Source organism: Mastomys coucha, unplaced genomic scaffold (genome assembly GCF_008632895.1).
Source record: "Mastomys coucha isolate ucsf_1 unplaced genomic scaffold, UCSF_Mcou_1 pScaffold7, whole genome shotgun sequence".
In the NCBI taxonomy this organism is placed as follows: domain Eukaryota; kingdom Metazoa; phylum Chordata; class Mammalia; order Rodentia; family Muridae; genus Mastomys; species Mastomys coucha.
The window spans coordinates 51,334,339-51,352,778 of NW_022196913.1; the positions used below are offsets into that span (position 1 = coordinate 51,334,339).

An 18,440-nucleotide genomic window follows, 5' to 3' on the forward strand; every position below is an offset into this window, starting at 1 on the left:
CTACACAATGGAGTACTACTCAGCTATTAAAAACAATGAATTTATGAAATTCTTAGGGAAATGGATATCATCCTGAGTGAGGTAACCCAATCACAAAAGAACACACATGGTATGCAATCTCTGATATATGGATATTAGCCCAGAAGTTCGGAATACAGGAAGAACAACCCACAAACCCCAAGAAACTCAAGAAGAAGGAAGACCAAAATGTGGTCATTTAATTCCTTCTTAAAAGGGGGAACAAAATACCCACGGAAGGAGTTGCAGAGACTAACTATGGAGAAGGGACTGAAGGAAGGACAAGCCAGCCTAATATAGCTATCTCCTGAGAGGCTCTGACAGTACCTGACTAATACAGATGTAGAGGCTCACAGCCATTCATTGAACTGTGTACAGGGTCCACAATGATGGAATTAGAGAAAGGCCCAAAGGAGCTGAAAGGTTTGCAGCTCCTTAGGATGAACAACAATATGAACTAACTAGTACCCTCAGAGCTCCCAGGGACTCAACCACCAACCAAAGACTACACATGGTGGGACTGATTGTTCTGGCAGCATGTGTATAGTAGAGGATTGCAAAGTCGATCATCAATGGGAGGAGAGGCCCTTGGCCCCATGAAGATTCTGTGCCCCAGTGTAGGGGAATGCTAAGGCCAATAAGTGGGAGAGGGTAGGGTGGTAGGCATGGGGAGGGGGGAGGCAACAGGGGTTCGTTCTTGTCATTTTTGGTTGTTTGTTTTTTGGAGAGGAAAGTGGGAAAGAAGAAACCATATGACATGTAAATAACTAATAGAAATAAATTAAAATAAAAGAATACAATAATAACAGCAAAGACCAGAAGGGAACTGAGTGGAGTAAGCTGGGATGGGGGCACACAGAAGATACTGTCATCCATTTAAAATGTTGTTAGTGAATTGCACCTCCGTACCTAACATCTAACACAATAAATGCCATTTACTTATTTATTATGTATTGCTCTTTTGCTATGATGAACTTGGTAACTCAATTTGACTGGCCCACAGTATATCCAGATATTTTGTCAAATATAATTCTGGTTAGGGTAGATGGCATGTCTATATCTCATCTCATCCTCCTGCAAAAACACCATCTTCCTAATAAATGGCGACAGCACCCTCCTCGTTGTTTGGTCGAAGGGATGAGTCGCTCTCTCCACTGCTTATTTACTCTGATTCCATATCCGAACCTGACCCTGGTGCTCAGCTCTCCACCACGCTCACTCTGGCCCCAAGAACTGCAGTGATCTCTGAGATGGTCTTTCTGCTTCCCGCACCCCCACAATCTAGTCTTGAGACAGCATTCAGATGATGCTTGGGGAAGAAAGTCATCCCTGTCATTCCCACCACAAACTCTGGAGGTTTCCCTTGTGTTCCGGATGAAAGCCATCAATAGCCACAGATTCCCCTCTGCTCCCTGCCTGTGCCTCAGACCTCACACTCCCCCACTGCACTTTCCCCCACTGCACTGTCTCTCACTGCCACTTTCCCCCACTTTCATGCCAGCCACACTATTTACTTGCTATTCCTGAAACAGAGGAGGCCACTACCAGTCTTAGATTCTCCACAGTGGCTAGTTCCTCCGACTTGAAGCTCCTCCCGGGTCAGTTCCACATCCTTGATGTAAGCTAAAATCCATCCTATTTCAAACAACTGAATCCTCCCACCATCACCACTTTCTTCTCTCCCTCTCCTCCCTCTGTCTCCCTCCTTGTCTCCCTTCCCCTCTCAACTCCCCTCCCTTCCCTTCTGTTCCCCCCTCCTCCCATTCCCTCACCTCCCCTCTCTTCCCCTCCCATGTGCTCCCCTCCCCTTCCTTTCCCTCCCCTCTCCTCTCCTCCTCCCCTTCTCCCCTCTCCAGGCCTCGCCAGACTTTCTACCTTCTAATTCATTATATAACTGAGAATGACCTTGAACTTCTGATCCTTCTGCCTCCACCTCCCGAGTGCTGGAATTTCAGCACCGTTACACCCAGTTTTTGCAGTGCTCCTATGGAACCCAGGGGCTTCTTGCATGCTAGGCCAGCATTCTACAAACTGAGCTACACTTACCCCACCCCTACTCCCATCCCATGTACATTTCTGAACTTATCCCTGTACCACTTCTGCTCCCTGTAGCTTTTAACACCAAGGTGCTGTATATAACTGAGTTATTATGACTGTGACTCTTTGCCTCCCTCTGCAGTGGTTAATACTGTGAGTCAATTTGACTGGACCCAGGCCTCACACACAGAGCCCCCCGTTTGCTGACCTGAGTAAGCTAGGAGACAAATGGTAACAAATGGCAGAACTCTCTAGAGATGTATAGGTGGACCACATCAAGTAACCTGCCTCGGGGACAGGGGAGTCTGTCCTGCTTTTGTTCTGTTGCTGTGATAAAACACTCTGACACAGTCTATTCTTTGGCTCACACTTCCAGGTTATAATCCATCACTGAGAGATGTCATGGCAGAAACATTGCTTACTAGCCTAAGCATAGGGCCATGCTTAGCTGGCTTTCTCCTACAGTCCAAGACTACCTTCCAAGGGAATGGTGCCGCCTATAGTGGGCTGGGCCTATCTACATCAATTAACAATAAAAGGAACCCCTCACAGGTATTCCCCCAGACCAATCTGATCTGGGCAGGCCCTCAGGTGACTCTAAACTATGTGTTAGGATAAAGGGGCAGTGGCAGGAAGAGAAGGAATGAGAAAGGGTAATAAGGGCAGAGTATGATCAAAGTATACCATATATATGATGTCATACCTATCTTATGCATATTTAATATATGCTAATAAAAACTTTAAAAGGAAGACTGGACAGATGACCCAATTTATAAAGTGCCTGTTGCACAAGCATAAGCATCTGAGCTTGGACACCTCCCCCTCCAGCACCCTCCCTCCTAAGGCTAGGAGTGATGGTCCATGCCTGTAACCCCATCACTGGGGAGGTAGAGGTAGGCAGCTTTTAAGAGTTCACTTCCCAGCCAGTCTAACTGAATTTATGGAGTCCAGGTTCAGTGATGGGCTCTGTATCAAAATACAAGATGGAGCTTAATGTAGGAAGATGAGCATCAACCCCTGGTCTCTATGTGTACATGAACACATGTACACACATACAAACATATACATTTATATACACAACAGAGAGGGGAGAGAGAGAGAGAGGTCTTAAAAACACAGATTTGGAGTCATGTGATCTATAGAATAAGGTAACCATAAATTAAGAAAAGCACAGGCTTTTAATTAGCCAGTTCTTCTTGAATTGTTCCAAGGACACCTACTTTTCTTTTGTTGTGATAAAATCTCCTGGCAAAAACAACTAAAGAGACAGAGAGTTTATTCTGGATCACATAGGAAGCTACAGGCCATGATAGCAAGGAAGCCGTTGCTTCTTCATAATCAATCCTTATGCACACAAGGATGGGTGATAAGGCGAAACAAGAACTAAGAACATTCTAGATGAAAGAGGGAAGAAAATGGTGCTGCCATTGGTGAGGACGGTTGGAACTGACACAGGAAGGTCTTGCCAAATAATGACAACAGAGATAGGAGTAGAGGACAGACTCATAACACAAAGAAAAAGGCTCTGCCTTCACTCCCACATGATGAGAGCTCTTGAAAACAGTCCCCAAGGGCTGGAGAGATGGCTCAAGGGTTAAGAGCACTGACTGCTCTTCCAGAGGTCCTGAGTTCAATTCCCAGCAACCCCATGGTGGCTCACAACCATCTATAATAGGATCTTATGCCCTCTTCTGGTGTGTCTAAAGACAGCTACTGTGTATTCATATAAATAAAATACATCTTTTCAAAAAAAAGAGCTGGGCAGTGGTGGCACACGTCTTTAATCCCAGCACTTGGGAGGCAGAGGCAGGCAGATTTCTGAGTTCAAGGCCAGCCTGGTCTACAGAGTGAGTTCCAGGACAGCCAGGGATACACAGAGAAACCCTGCCTCAAAAAACCAAAAAGAAAAAAAAAAGAAAAGCAAAATAAAAAGAGAAAGAGAAAACAGTCCCCCAAAAATGAGGTAGATGTCAATCAAAACAATAATTGGAGGCTGTGTATGTGAAACCACTTCAATCACCATAATATCATATAAAACTCTAAAAACATATCCAGCATATACCAAATTGGGAGGATATTTGGTATTGGTGGGTTTTTTCTTTTAAATAAATTCTGCTTAGTGTTCTTAAGTCAAAAATCACTGAAACTATTTTGCTTGTATGTGTGGTTAAAAACATAATAATTCAAAGAAAAATAACCCTAGAACCACTCTGTGTAGAGGAGGGTGGGACAGGGTGGGGAGACTTCTTTAACCCCATTCAATTCCCTAAAGGCATCTCCATGGTAATGACAGAAAATACCCAGAGAGGAGGCGGATGAGCAAAAACAAGGTGAACAACTGGCAGATCTCTGTGGCTCCCGTAGCCACCCACAGGCTCCTGTAGATCTGTTCCAGAGAAACGTGGTCCTTGGAATCCTGGAGGGAAGCAGGAAGAGGAATTAAATTGCATGGGCAAAGACACAAGTGGAGCAAAGAGATAAGCTTTAGCAGCCCCACATGAGATGGAGTGAGAGTGAAGGTGCAGACATCATATCCAGCGTCCCTCCTCCCGGCTGCATGGTCCAGGATGCCCTGATCGTGTTTATAAGGCTGGTGTTCTACCTTGGAGAAAAACAATGGAACCATGTGATGGCATGCTAACCTTCACAGCGAAAGTGGATTTCTGATGAAGGATGATTGACACTAGGGATTGATGCTACATAGATGGTTGATCTAGTCGGTGGGGTGTTTTGAGACTCCTAAGACATTGCTGCGATGCCCTGCTCTGCTTGATGTGATCTCAGCTACACTCTGCATGAGTCTCTAAGAAGAGACCTGCCCATATTTTCATCTCAGCCACTGACCCTGAGAGAGAGAACGGCAGCTTCTTGCAGATGCAGGTGGGACTCTGGGTAGTTTAAGCTGAGATGTACCATTGGAAAGTGAAGGCGACTGGTGAGCCGCCTTCACTCCATGTATGGCATGCAGCCAGAACTCACCAGATGTCAGCAAAATAAAAAACTAGATTCCTGTCCGAGGTCTTATATTTTTAACTGGAAAAACTCATTTGTACTTGCTGTTTGCTTCCTTTGGCTTAATAAAGCTGGCGAACTGAAATTGCTTTAGCACTTTTCTCCAGTTGGCCAAGTCCCGTGGAAAGCCCTGGTGCCTCTCAGCTTCAGTGTGAAAAACCCCATAAAGTAAAAGTATAGGTGATTATAAAATCCATCCCTGTCGGCAGCCAGATGGTATGTCCCAGAGAGCATAGCAGTTGATGTTCTCTCAGCTCAACCAATCCAATAAATTGAAAGAATAATGATATGGAGGGCGAGCGTCGTCTTGGCCTCCCGTCTGTTCTTTTGGGTTCATGATGCATAACCAGGTTAAGTTTGCATTTTTAAGCTCATTCCCTCCTTCTGTGTACTCTAAACACTGAATCTGAATATCTTCATTTTTCATTACTAAGTATGAGCTCCCTGCTTTCTTCTTGGAGCCCAAATACTCTATTCATCCCATGTCTCTGCCATGAACCCTGCTTTTGCCAGGAGCCCATTGTCAAGTCCCAATGTAGGAGAGAGTCACCAGATTTCATGTATGTCTTATGTTCTTGTTAGCCAGCACCCTGGGGTGGGAATGGAAAAGACCTGTTCTCTTTGACTCTGCAGTCACCATGCCTACCAGAATAGCCCAAGATCTGAGAGTCCTAGGATTCTGCTCTGGTATGAAGCATACGCATTCTGGTGGAAATATAAGCAACCATATCTCAAAAGCTATTAGTCTTAATCTGAAGAAGCAGTTAGCATAAAGGCTCTATGTTGTTTTTTGGGAGGGGTTAAGTTGGGGGGTGTTGATTGACCTCTGACCCTCACTGTTGTTTCAAGACTCAAGAGATAGAATGGGGACCCAAACCACTGTGGGTCACTGTGTTTAATGTTTAAATAGCCATTGAACTTTCCTGTTTCTATCAGATACCTACCTATCTGAAAATTTTTTGGCATTGAGCACTTAGAGAAAATTGTGGCCTATCTGTCATGTCAGGAGAAATGTGCTCCGGTCGTTTGCTTCAATTTGTTTGATTACATTGGTCATTTTCGGTTTTTTATTTTGTTTCAGTTTATTTTTGTTTTTGGTTTGGGTTTTTTTTTTGTTTTTGTTTTTGTTTGGGGGTTTTGTGTTTTGTTTTTGTTTTTGTTTTTTGAGTCAGAGTGTCATGTACCTAGACTGACTTTGAACTCACTGAGTAACTAAGGCAAGCCTTGAAATAACTAAGTAGCTCAGGCTAGCCTTTAACTTCTGACCCTCCTGTCTTCTAAGCACTGTGATGACACTAATGAGCCACCAAACCTCAGAAGACTGACAGAGAAATTACAGAACATTTTCATAGAAAATACTTCACATTGATAATGCCAGTTTGTAACCAAAAATTCAATCGTGGTATGAAAAGTGGAACAAGTTGACATCAAACTTCTATGCCAGCCCCAAGATCGTTTATCTAAATAGTGCTCTGCTGCTGGCTCCTGACCTCTCATTTCCAGGTGCTCTTCACAGAAAGCCCATCGAGGAACAACCTCATGTGACCCCTTCACCATCGTTCTGTGAGCTTTTTATTTTTGATGGTTGAGAAAGTGGCTTTATAAACCAAAGCAAACGCTGTTACTGAAGTAAAATATGCTGATGAATAGAATGGGCCAGTAAAGCTTCCCGTAGAACAGTTAGGTACAAGAGTGTGCATGCTAGAAGCTTCTCCTTGGGAGCTGGAGAGATGGCTCAGCAGGTCAGAATGCTTGATGCTTGTGCAGCGGACTGGGGTTCAAGTCTCAGCAAATACATCATGTTGCTCACAACTGCCTGCAACTCCAGTTCCAGAGGGTCCAACACCCTCTGGCTACATACACGTGGTGTGTGCACATAAACCCATGTAGGCACATACAAATACACATACACACAAAAAAAATGTTAATATTACATCTTCTTAAAAACAAAACAAAAAACAAACAAACAAAAAACTCTCCAGACATCAGGACGATGCAACTACATAGAGCAGTTCCTGGTAGATAGACGTAGTCATCAAATTTAAGAGAAGCTGGAGGACAACCTTAATAGAGTTGAAAAGAAAAACTCCAGGGCAGGAAAAGTAAATCTTGGCAGTTGCCAGCAGCTGGAAAGAATAGAGAAGAAAGTGGGGAAAGGCATGCCATTCAGTTAATCATCATCGAGACGGGCCATGGAGGAGGGAGCAACTGAGAAAGAGCAGAGAAGCCCAGAGCACCTCAGAACTCAGGCTCAGGCTAGAAAGAGGAAGAGTTAAAGCATGTGAGTCCTAAGTGTGGGCAGACCCTACAGAGCCTCTTGGCCACCGGCAGGGACTGCCTTAGTAGGGAAGTCTTTGGGATCCTTCAGTGGTTTGGTTTGGTTTTGCTGTTTTAAGACAAGGGCTCAAGTAGCCCAGGCAGACCTCCAACTATGTAGCTGATGATGACCCTGAACCTGTGGCTCTGCCTCCATCTACCCAGTGCTAGGATTATGAAATGTGTACCACACCTGTTTATGTAGTGCTAGGAGCCAAGCATAGGGCATTACCAATGCTGACTGGGTTCCGTGGACAGAATCGCACCCCAGCCCCCTTCAGTGCTTAGTGATCCTACAACAGATATTTGTGCAACCTATAGCTTTTAAATTCCCAGCAATGTGCTATTGTTTGATATGATGACAATTATCATATCAGGTACAGCTGTGGTACTCAGAAAATAAGAACTAAATATGAGTAAAAAGCCAAAGCAATAATGGTTGATACTTGGTACCGTTTGCTAAGAAGTATTACTAGCTATACATTTTCCAGAGGCTTAAATGCAGTAGCGTCCAATCACTAAATGGTCCACAGGTTTGGGGAGATAGCTCAGTGGATAAAAGGCTTGCCACACAAGCCCTTTGAATGTAGGTGCTCGCAGACACTAGAGATGTCAGATTCCCAGGGGTCATAGGAGGTTGTGAGACGGTTGACATGCATGCTGGAAGCAGAACTCAGGTCCTCTGCAAGAGCAGAATGCACTCTTAACCGTTGAGCCATCTCTCCAATGCAACCTTGAACTTCTTATCCTCCTTCCTCTTCCTCCCCTGTACTGGGATTACAGATCCCTGCCACCAATGCCCAGCGCAGCCCACCATGGCCAGAGGCACACACACACAGGCAAGCACTCCATCCAATCAAACTACATCCCCAAGCCTCCAAATTTTGCTTCAATTCCTAAGCCTTAGCAGTGGCCCCCTTTGTCTGAAACCGTCGTTTCTAAAACGATGGAGTTCTCACAACACCTATGTTACAATTTGTTCTAGAATATCTCGCAAAACGTTCATGTGTTAAACACTCGATCCCTGGCTGGTGGTACCTGAGGGAGGTGAGGGAGGTGATAGAACCCTTCTGAAGTGGGGTGTAGTTACAGGCGGTAGGTCATTGAGAGAGAGCATGCCGGTGAAGAGTGTATTGGGATGCTGCCTCTCTCCCCCCTCACCAAACTCCTGTGGCTCCACTTGCCCAAGGACACATACTTTCTGAAGTGCTGAAGGCTACTGTCTGTGTTTTGACTCCCTAATCAAGTTTGTTTGACCCAACTGTACAGATATGCTTGATCACATGTAGGGGAGATGTACTCAAGCAGGAAATACCTCAGATGCTCGCTTGCCTCTGATTGGACCTGATTGGAAATACAATGGCCTTAATGGTTTTGCCTTTTTACGCCTCTGCAAAATGTAGACTCAGCTCCACTTTCCAGGAACCCAAAAATGAACCTGTTCAGAGTTCATCATCCTGGATAGTATCTAATTAAAGCTTGCTTCAAATTTGGCTCAAAATTGTGAATCTGGTCTTTCCCTTGTGATCTTCAGGATTCATACTTCCCCAGTGCCCACAGGTGTTTGCTCTAATACGTCTTCCCACCAGCCTCCCCAGGGAAGGTCTGGCTTGCATCAAAGGTGGTGGAGCCAGCTAGCCATGGACTTAAACTTCTGAAATTCTGAGCCAAATAAATCTTCCTTTTTAAGCTGTTTCCCTCAGGCATTTTGTCACAGCAACAGAAAACTACCCGATACAATTTAACTAAACATGTATTCATTGCTGGGGTTTTGTCTGTTAACATCCATGCTGGTTTGATTGAATGGCTTGAACTCGTTGTTGTTGTTGTTGTTGTTGTTGTTCGTTTGTTTGTTTTGTTTTGTTTTTTGAGACAGACAGAGTTTCTCTGTGTAGGTCCTGGAACTCACTCTGTAGACCAGGCTGGTCTTGAACTCAGAAATCTGCCTGCCTCTGCCTCCACTGCCCAGTTTGGCTTGAACTCTTAAAATCATTCTTTTTTCAAGTTTTTTTGAGATTATAATATAACTACATTTTTTTCTTTTTCTTTCTTCCCTCCAAACCCTCCCAACTACTACCCCTCACCCCCTTCAAATTCATGGCCTCTATTTTTCACTATCATTGCATGCATATACACATATGTATATACATATATATTCCTAAATATAACCCATTCAGGCCATATAATGTTTCTGTATGTGTGTTTTCAGGACTGACCTTTTAACACTGGGCAAACAATTGCTGTGCTCTTCCCTGGAGAGGACCACCTCTGCTGTGCCCATCCCTAGAGAGGCCTACCTCTCCCCTCTCAGCTTTCCTCAGTTGCCGGTAGTTCTTCATGTAGGCTTGAGACCTCGAGGGCTCTTCCCTGTCCGGTGTGGCATGTCCATTGGTGTCATCCTTGTCAGCTTATGTTTTGTCATGTGGGTGAGGCTTTACGGGTGTAGTTTCTGATGTTACCAGGAGACAAACTCACACTAAGCTCCCTGATCCTCCGGCTCTTTCAATTTTTTAAAACCTTTTTCTTTATTCTTGAGAATTGTACGCATGCATACAATGAAGTAAGCTCATCTCTGTCTTACTCCTCCAATCACCCCATATTTTCCCAGTACACCCACCTCCCAATGTCTTGGTTTTTTATTTTGTCTTGTTTCCATAACCACTAAAAGCAGTCGGTGATGCCCTTGCATGCATGGTGTGGAGACATTCTTTCTTCTCCAGGGCAAGGAATCCTATCAAACTGAGCAGACAATTATTTTTATTTTTGAACACATTTATAATTCTTCCACATACAGAGATTTTCTCCATGGTGGAATTAGAATTTTCTGCATTTATTTGTGTTTCTCATCTGTATTTCCCAGTGATTTCGATGAGCAGATATCAATTTCAGGATCAGAAAAGAAATCTTTTTACAAAATGACTTAACCATTCTCTTGTTGACATGAAACTATACAAGAACCTTGCATTCTAGGGTCTGGAGAGATAGCTTAAGAACCCTGGCTGCTCTTCCAGAGGACTTAGGTTCAATTCCTACCACCTACATGGTGGCCCATAACTGTCTGTAACTCTAGTTAAAGAGAATCTGATGCCCTGCAAACTCCTGCATGTACATGGGCCACATAACCTCACACACATACACACTAAAAATAAAAAATAATGTCGAAAAGAACCTTGTGTTCTGAAGAGTGGCAAGATGGCTCAGAGGCAAAGGACCCTGCCACAAAGCCTGATGGCCAGTGTTTGATCTCCAGTCCAGAATTGACTCCCACAAACTGTCTTTTGAAGGTCACACAAATTAGTAAATAAAAAATACAATTTTTTTTTTCTTTAAAAAAAGAACCCTTGATTCTAGGAGTAACTGGCCAGTTCCATTGCTGCTCTGTGCCCATCTTCAAGGTCAAAGTTTATGTCATCTCTGATCTGTCTGAGAGGGAATCTTCTTTGCCTTTTTGGGTAAAGTTTCTCCAAAGCTTACAGATGAAACTCTTCCATTTGACTTTCTGCACAACAATCCAGCTCCTTCTGGAGCTAAACGGAGATAGAGCTGATAGCAGAACTCCATTCTTCAAGTTCAGAGTAGTTGCAAGGGCCATAAAGACACAGCCCTGAGCTACTCTACCAAGCACAGTCTGGCTAGGACAGCCTTGGAAACGGTTGCTGAAAATGTGACCATGTGTGGTTGTCTTCTCCACAGATACCTGGGGCAGAAGAGACTTGGGGGCTTGTCTTCACAGCTTGAAAATGTATTTCCTTTCAGGAAATTGTCTTAGAAAACTGAAGCCCAAAGGAAATGTAGGTTTTAGTTGCTTTGTTTTGGAAAAAAAATTGAAGTCATTCCAAAATACACTAGCTGCTCTGAGTGTGTGTGTGTGTATGTGTACATGTGTGGGTGCATATGTGTAACGAAGAGTGTCTTCCTTATTGTTTGAGGCCAGGTCTCTCAGTGGGTCTAGAGCTCACTGATTGCTGAGACCTGTTAGCCAATGGCTAGGCCAGCATCCTCTCTCTTTTCCATCCTCTTCCTGATGCGTCACAGCACCACAATTACAGGCAGGTGCAGCCACACACAGCTTGTTAAAAATTATGGAAGCTGGAGACCCAGTCCATCAGCCCCAAGCCTGTGCAGCACTTTACAGAGATATCTCTCCAACCCCTACAGCTGTGTTTTGAGACCACCACCATTATACTCTAAGAAAGCAAATACACAAAAAAGGAGGGCACAGATGGTTCAGTAGATAAAGCACTTGCTCACCTGCCAGGCAAGGATGAGGACCAGAGTTTGAATCCCCAGGACCCAAATCTGGGCAGATCTGTGGTCTCAACTCTCACAAAGCCAAGACCAGGGGCTCTGGGACAAGGCAGGGCTACACTTGCCAGAACTGGTTTCCGTGAGAGATCCTGTATTAGTAAATAAAGTGAGGGCACAATCAAGGAAAACACCTCAATTCCAGGCCTCCATCCATGCACACAAACATGTACATGCATTCCCACACATACTCCAACATGCGTACACATGCATACATGCCACCTACATAAGCACACACCAATAATAATAATAATAATAATAATAATAATAATAATAATAATAATAATAGTAATAGTAGTAGTAGTAGTAGTAGTAGTAGTATAGGATGCCTTTTGAACCATCTCCTTATTCAGCTCAGGTGGTAGGCTGGTTGCCTAGTTTGTGCAAGGCTCTGGGTTCAATACCTATCAAAATATATGCATGCACACACACGATTCCTTTCTCTAGTGGGAAGCACTTTTATAAACTTAACTGACATCAATGCAACTCAACCCATTTTTTCTGAGTATTCCTAACAGATGCCTAATACTTAAGTAGGTAGAGGGATGGCTAAAGTCCTCCCACCCTGCCTTCCACTGACATATGTACACTAAGCCTTGATGGAAATTACACTGTTCACTCTGGTATTCCGTAGTCCAGCTGTGGAAGTTCAGGTGGTAAACCACTTCTATTACAACAGAAGCAAGGCCGAAGCGTTTGTTAGCATTGGTAGAGATAGGAATTGTTCTTTCTTCTCCCGACTTTTTTTTTTAACTGATGAAAATTCTTTACACAATTGCCAAATTAAGGCAAATGGCAACTTTCTTGATATTTATGATGGTCTCATCAGATAACCAATATAAAATATCTTCCAGAATTCTGCATCTCCTCAGACTTCAGAGTTTGTTCTTGGGATGTTAGAGATAAACAAAGTTGGTCTTAATAAATCTCTGCGATGTTGTAAATATACAGTTTCTGGTCCTTTCTCTTCTAGAAGCAAGAGGCCAGGTCCCACCAGCAATTTAGATACCCTGGCCTTTCTCAAAGATGTTATTTCATCAAACACATTATGATTTAGCCGAGTGCTGAGAGCTAAACAGGAGGCTTTTGTATGGCTTTGCTCCAAGTGAAAATCACTGGCCTAAGTGCTGGGCTTAGAGGTGTGAGCTACCACACCATATCTGCCTTCATTGTTATGTCTAGTCAGGGTCTCACTTGGGAGCACAGGCTCTCAGAAAACCTCCTGCCTCAGCCTCCCGAGGGCTGGGTCACAAGAATGAGCCACCATGTCCAACTTGGGTATTATTGCTGCTGCTGCTGGTCTTGCTTGAATCCAGGTCTTTCTGTCACCCAAACTGTTTATTATAGTGTTTTGAGTCCACAGATGGTTGGACCCACAACAGCAGTACCCAGAGACACAGTAGACTGTCTGTACCAACAGAACAAAGGGGTTGAGGCTGAGCTTCACTAGTGTTGCAGGATATCTGATCATACTGTGAACCCCAAGATTATGTTGTTTGTTTTTTGTTTTGTTTTTTGTTTTTTTTTTTTTTTTTTTTTTTTGTATTTTCGAGACAGGGTTTCTCCAGGACCTAGCTGTCCTGGAACTCACTCTGTACACCAGGCTGGCCTTGAACTCAGAAATCTGCCTGTCTCTGCCTCCCAAGTGCTGGGATTAAAGGCGTGTGCCACCACGGCCCGGCCCAAGATTATGTTGTTTACTGGAAAAGCCTGATTCTAGTTGTGACAACTCACCCTTAGCACACACCTTTATCCCAAACAATGAAGGTAATGTTAAGTTTGTAGAAAGAAGCACCCATGCTTGAAAGTGATATCTAACTGATAGGCAGAACATTTGAATCAGAGAAAGATTTGACACAATAAGATATGCCCAACTCTCAGGAGGAGAGAGAGGAAAGGGAAGCTACTTAAGAGAGAGCAGCAGCGGGAGAGAGAGAGAGAGAAGAGGAAGCAGTTTTACAGAGACTCTTTGTTGAAAAGAGAACAAGCTAGACACAAGAGAAGATAGAATGAGCCAGAGAATGAGAAGGAGCCAAATTAGAAATATTGTCAAACTTAGTATGAGGTCAAGCAGAGCAATTCAGGAGAGGCCCAGAAAAGCCAGACTGAGCCAGTCAGCCTGGAGAGGAGTTTGAGCCAGAACAGCTGGGTTGAACCAGCCAGTGAGAGCTCAGAAAGAAGTAGGAAGGGAGAGCTTGTTCAGCAGTAAGTCTCAGAGGCTGAAAACATTCTACACCTAGATAGGGTCATACCAAGGCTAGAAGCTTCCAGAACTAGGCATAAGTTAGAGACTGAGGCAGTAATCCTAGGAGAGCACAATTACCAACAGGAAAATTAAAGTCACTTTTACACATGCATACTTGCTTAGCATGCCATAAGGATTTAAGTTCAATTCCTAATGGTGCTAAGAAAGAAAGAACAAGAGAGTGAGGGGGAAGACAGAGAATGGGAGGATGAATACAAGAAAGAGAGCAAGAGAAAGGAAAAGATAGAGGGAAGGAAGGAACTGCTTCACTAATATAATAAAGAAAACCATCCTGCCAGATGGGCACGTGTTCCTTTCAGAACCCCTCCCCCAGCCATGGCAATCCCTGGGTGGTCCTCTCAAACCAGAGTGGCCAGAGGCTCCTGTCTGTCCACAGTAACCAATCCAATGTTTGCCTGCAGAATGAAGTTGCTGTCCTTCTGAAACCCATATCGGAGAAGATTCAGGAAATACAGACTTTCCGAGAGAGAAACCGGGGGAGCAACATGTTCAACCACCTCTCGGCGGTCAGCGAAAGTATCTCCGCCCTGGGCTGGATAGCCGTGGTGAGTTACGACCGAATGCCACACACACCCTCCCTACATTTTCAGGGACTTCCAGGGCCACCTTCACACTCCTCCCTCCGTAGTTTGGTCCACTGAAGGAAGGCTTCTTCCAGGGTGGATGCTGCAGCTTTCTCTTACCCTGTGTAAGCCCCGTGCTTTCTACTCTGAGATAGGAAATCGTTTCTTCAGCCTTTACAAAATCCCTACCGCCTCCGTCCGACTCTCACCCATCCCATCATTCTTTGCTTTTCTTCAGCTTCTTTGAGGTGTTCTCTTTCTTATCCTAATTGTTTTTTTCCTTCTATGCTTGGGTCCTGTTTTCTCAGTCCCCCAAACCTGGTCCTTATGTCAAGGAGATGAACGATGCTGCCACCTTTTACACTAACAGGGTTCTGAAGGACTACAAGCACAGGTACGTATTTCCTCTCCTGGCTGAGTTCTCAGACACTCATCAGACATTTGCTCCTGAAGCTTCCTAAACTTAGTCACTGATCCCCATCCTAGACTCTTCATTGGTACATCGAGTAACCAACCTTGAGATTAAAACCCTATCTTTGAGCTGGGAGCCTGTGGACCTGGCACTCAGAAGACAGAAAGAGGGGGTTAGGAATTCAAGGTCATTTTTGCTCCATAGAAAATGTAAGATCTGCTTGAGCCTCATAAAACCTTATATTGAAAAAAATAAAAAGGCTGTTGAGACAGATCAACAAGCTTCTTGCCACCACACCTTGAAGGCCTGGTTAGAATTCCTTCAGCTCACATAGTTGATAAGAGAATCACCTCCCATAGGTGGCCTGTGACTTCCATGTGCACACCTCGGAGTGCATATCAACACATATACACATTCAAATTAAACGAATAAATGCAATAAGACAACCAAATAAGGGAGTGGAGACATTGCTCAGAAGTTACGAGCAGTTTCTGCTCTTCCAGAGGGCCAGATTTGGGGTGCACTATGCAAGCCACAACTTCAGGGCAAAAGGAGCCAACACCCTCATCTGTCCTCTGCAGGTACATACAGGCCCCCCATACATACTCACATAGGGGGATACACATACAAGCATAAATAAAAACTTTTAATTTTTTATACATTTTTTTAAAAATAAGTTTTAAAATCCTACTTTTGTAGGGAAACCCACATGGAAAGGGGACTCAGATTCCTGGCAGACATACACGTTTTATAAAGAAAGCTGCCTCGGTTTTCTTTCAGTGAATAAGCTGTCCCCACTTGACCACATGTCACTACATTATGAAGTCCAGTACTTAAAGACTGAACCTAGAGGACGGAACTATCTTTTTGTCATGTTTTAAGACAGAGTCTCTTGCTGTAACCTGGGACGGCCTCGAACTCATGGCTATTCTCCCAAGTCCCTCCAAGCCCAGTGGGAATTTCCACTGATCAAAGTAGAGGTAGTGAGAGATGAGACAGAAGGAGTGGAAGACACCAATGCTGAGACTGAGGATACCATGAGCTAGGCAAAGGGGCAGGAAACAGGAAACTGAGCTGAAACGGGACCTGGAGTACAGATAGCTGTCGTCTGAACAACCATCAGCAGCTGACATGGAAAGATCTGGTGTCCTACAGCCCAGATAATGGATCCTAGAGAGACCAATCTGAGATCAGAAGAAAAATACAATCAAATGAAGATAAGCCAGGCTGAGAAGGTATCTAGAAAAAAGTGTCTCTTAAGCTATTTACAGATTGTCCCAATAGCTTAAGATTCTCTTAAGCTATTTACAGGATTTGGGACAAAAATAAGAGCAGCGGTCTTCACTGTCTGACTCTGGCCTCTAGTAAGTCCCCTTCTGAGCTTGCAAGTGGAACCAGCAGAAGTGGCCATCAGCTGACAAGCCCACCGGGCCTCCTAGGGACATTCCTTTCTTATTCCAGACTGCTCATATAGAAGGCAATGAGAGGACCTGGCTTTTCTAGATTATCATCTCAGTGACTTTATCAGAACCAGAGAATACACTTTATATAGAACGAAGGAAAAAATGTAAAGCATGTGCTAATACCTCCATGATCTAGCCTATTGACTAAGAGGGTACCACCCAAAATTCGCACTGCTTTTTTTTAAAGAGGGTTTTTTGAGGGGGAGGTGTCTTCCACAAGACTTTTTTCTTTTTTCTTTTCTGTCTGTCTGTCTGTCTGTCTGTCTGTCGTCTATGTTTGTTTTGAGATAAGATCTCACTATGGAGCCCAGTGGCCAGCTTCAAACTCATGATCCCCCTGCCTCAGCCCACTGAGTGCTAGAAATGCAAGCTTATGCCACCACACCAAGCTATTTTTTAAATCAATATTTAGTCAATATATAGGAATACACACACACACACACACACATACCATATGAGAGGTATAGGGAATTGTAATGTAAGTTATTATTTCATGCATCTATCCCAACAATTAATTTTACAATCTTTTCACCTCCTCAACTGATGAAACCTACACCCACTTGTTGCTGCTCCTTGTCTCTCCAACCCTCAGTATCTACTCACTGGCTGTGTAGTCTCCTGAGATGATGTTATCACCAAAGGTTTGAGCTTCCCCTCTTTCTTGCATCTATACAGAACAAGTCCAGTCTTTGCCCACTTCAAGGTTGTTTGTTACAGAGCTAGGAGTTGAACTCGGGACCTCCTGTGTGCTAGACAAACACATTCTCACTAAACTATACCCACCAGCCCTCTTTTCACTTTTCTTCATTTTGAGACATCTCACCAAGTTGCCCAGGCTAGCCTTGCACTCCCTCTGTAGTCTGGGCAGATCTTCGGTGTGATTCTCCAGCCTCAGCCTCCTTTTCTAGCTGAAATTACAAGATCATGCCAACCAGCCCAACCCAGCCTTTGCCACTTGATCTCAGCTATCCATATAAAACGCCAGTCAGCATTACCATGCACTTCATCAGCAGAATGCCTGAAACAGGTATAACAAGCCAGAGAAATGTCACCAGAGGCGTAGGTGGGTTCACCTGGGTTCCAGTCCCCTTTGAACATCTTATTCTGGTAAACTGATGATTGTAGGGAACCCCACACCCCAACAACCATCTACAGGTAGGTCCCCCAAGTTCTCCACCGGGCCGCCTCTGTGTTACCAATGAGGCAGATATGTAGGAGAAAGAGCTGCCTGTGGTTGGGCCAGAGGGCTATAGGCCAAGGACTCTGCTCCTCTGCTTCCCAGACAGCTAGCTTCCCTGGCTGTAGCTCCTTTTCTATTATATGTACAGAGTGAGCTGGTTGTCTGGGCTTTGCCCAAGGTGTGACATCACAGCTTCCAGTGCCAATGAAAATGGAGGGCGATTCTCAGCTCCCATTTGTTTGGATCCTGCTCAGCAATTCTCCTAGAGACTAACTTCAGATGAAGGACACCATGCAGTTATTCCTTCCTACAGTTTTTTTCTGGAACTTTCTTTAAGTCAAAATAATACTGCAATGGTTAAGAGAAAAACACATTTACATATATAGGTCTGGTTTGGGGTGGTTGTTAGAATTTTTTATGCAATTAATTGCTTCCTAGTTTTTTTCTGGAACTTTCTCCAGGTCAAAATAACACTTCAGTGGTTAAAAGAAAAACCACCTTTGCCTATACAGAACTGGCCCTCATTGGTTGCTAGAATTTTCAGAGGAAGCAATGTCAAATGCACAATCTGATATCTCTAGTTTGTGTGAATTGCTGTATCTGTATGCTCTGTAAGTGTACACACACACACACACACACACACACAGATGAGACACATCTGCATAGCTACAGCACATATGTAGACACAAGCACTAATTTATTTTGAAGTGAGCCTCCCTCTGATAGCTGATGCGCACACTGTTTCCTGTGTCCAGGGCACGTGCAGAGAGCCTCACAAAACCCTATGGTACAAGGCATTAAGTGACACTCACGGAGAGGATTTTAGTTATGAGAGTGAAGCAGAGCCTCATAGACACCAGTCATAGAG

At 44.1% G+C, this 18,440-nt stretch overlaps 1 protein-coding gene across 2 annotated transcripts in view; it reads left to right on the top strand.

Moving 5' to 3' along the window:
* Cap2 (cyclase associated actin cytoskeleton regulatory protein 2) overlaps nucleotides 1–18,440 on the top strand; it is a 154,328-nt gene that overhangs the window by 96,017 nt on the left and 39,871 nt on the right. For both annotated transcript variants that reach the window (XM_031358436.1, XM_031358438.1), the window contains exons 5-6: nucleotides 14,356–14,499; nucleotides 14,826–14,911. In XM_031358436.1, the coding sequence (XP_031214296.1) occupies nucleotides 14,356–14,499; nucleotides 14,826–14,911 (230 nt within the window). The remainder of the gene's footprint in view (nucleotides 1–14,355; nucleotides 14,500–14,825; nucleotides 14,912–18,440) is intronic.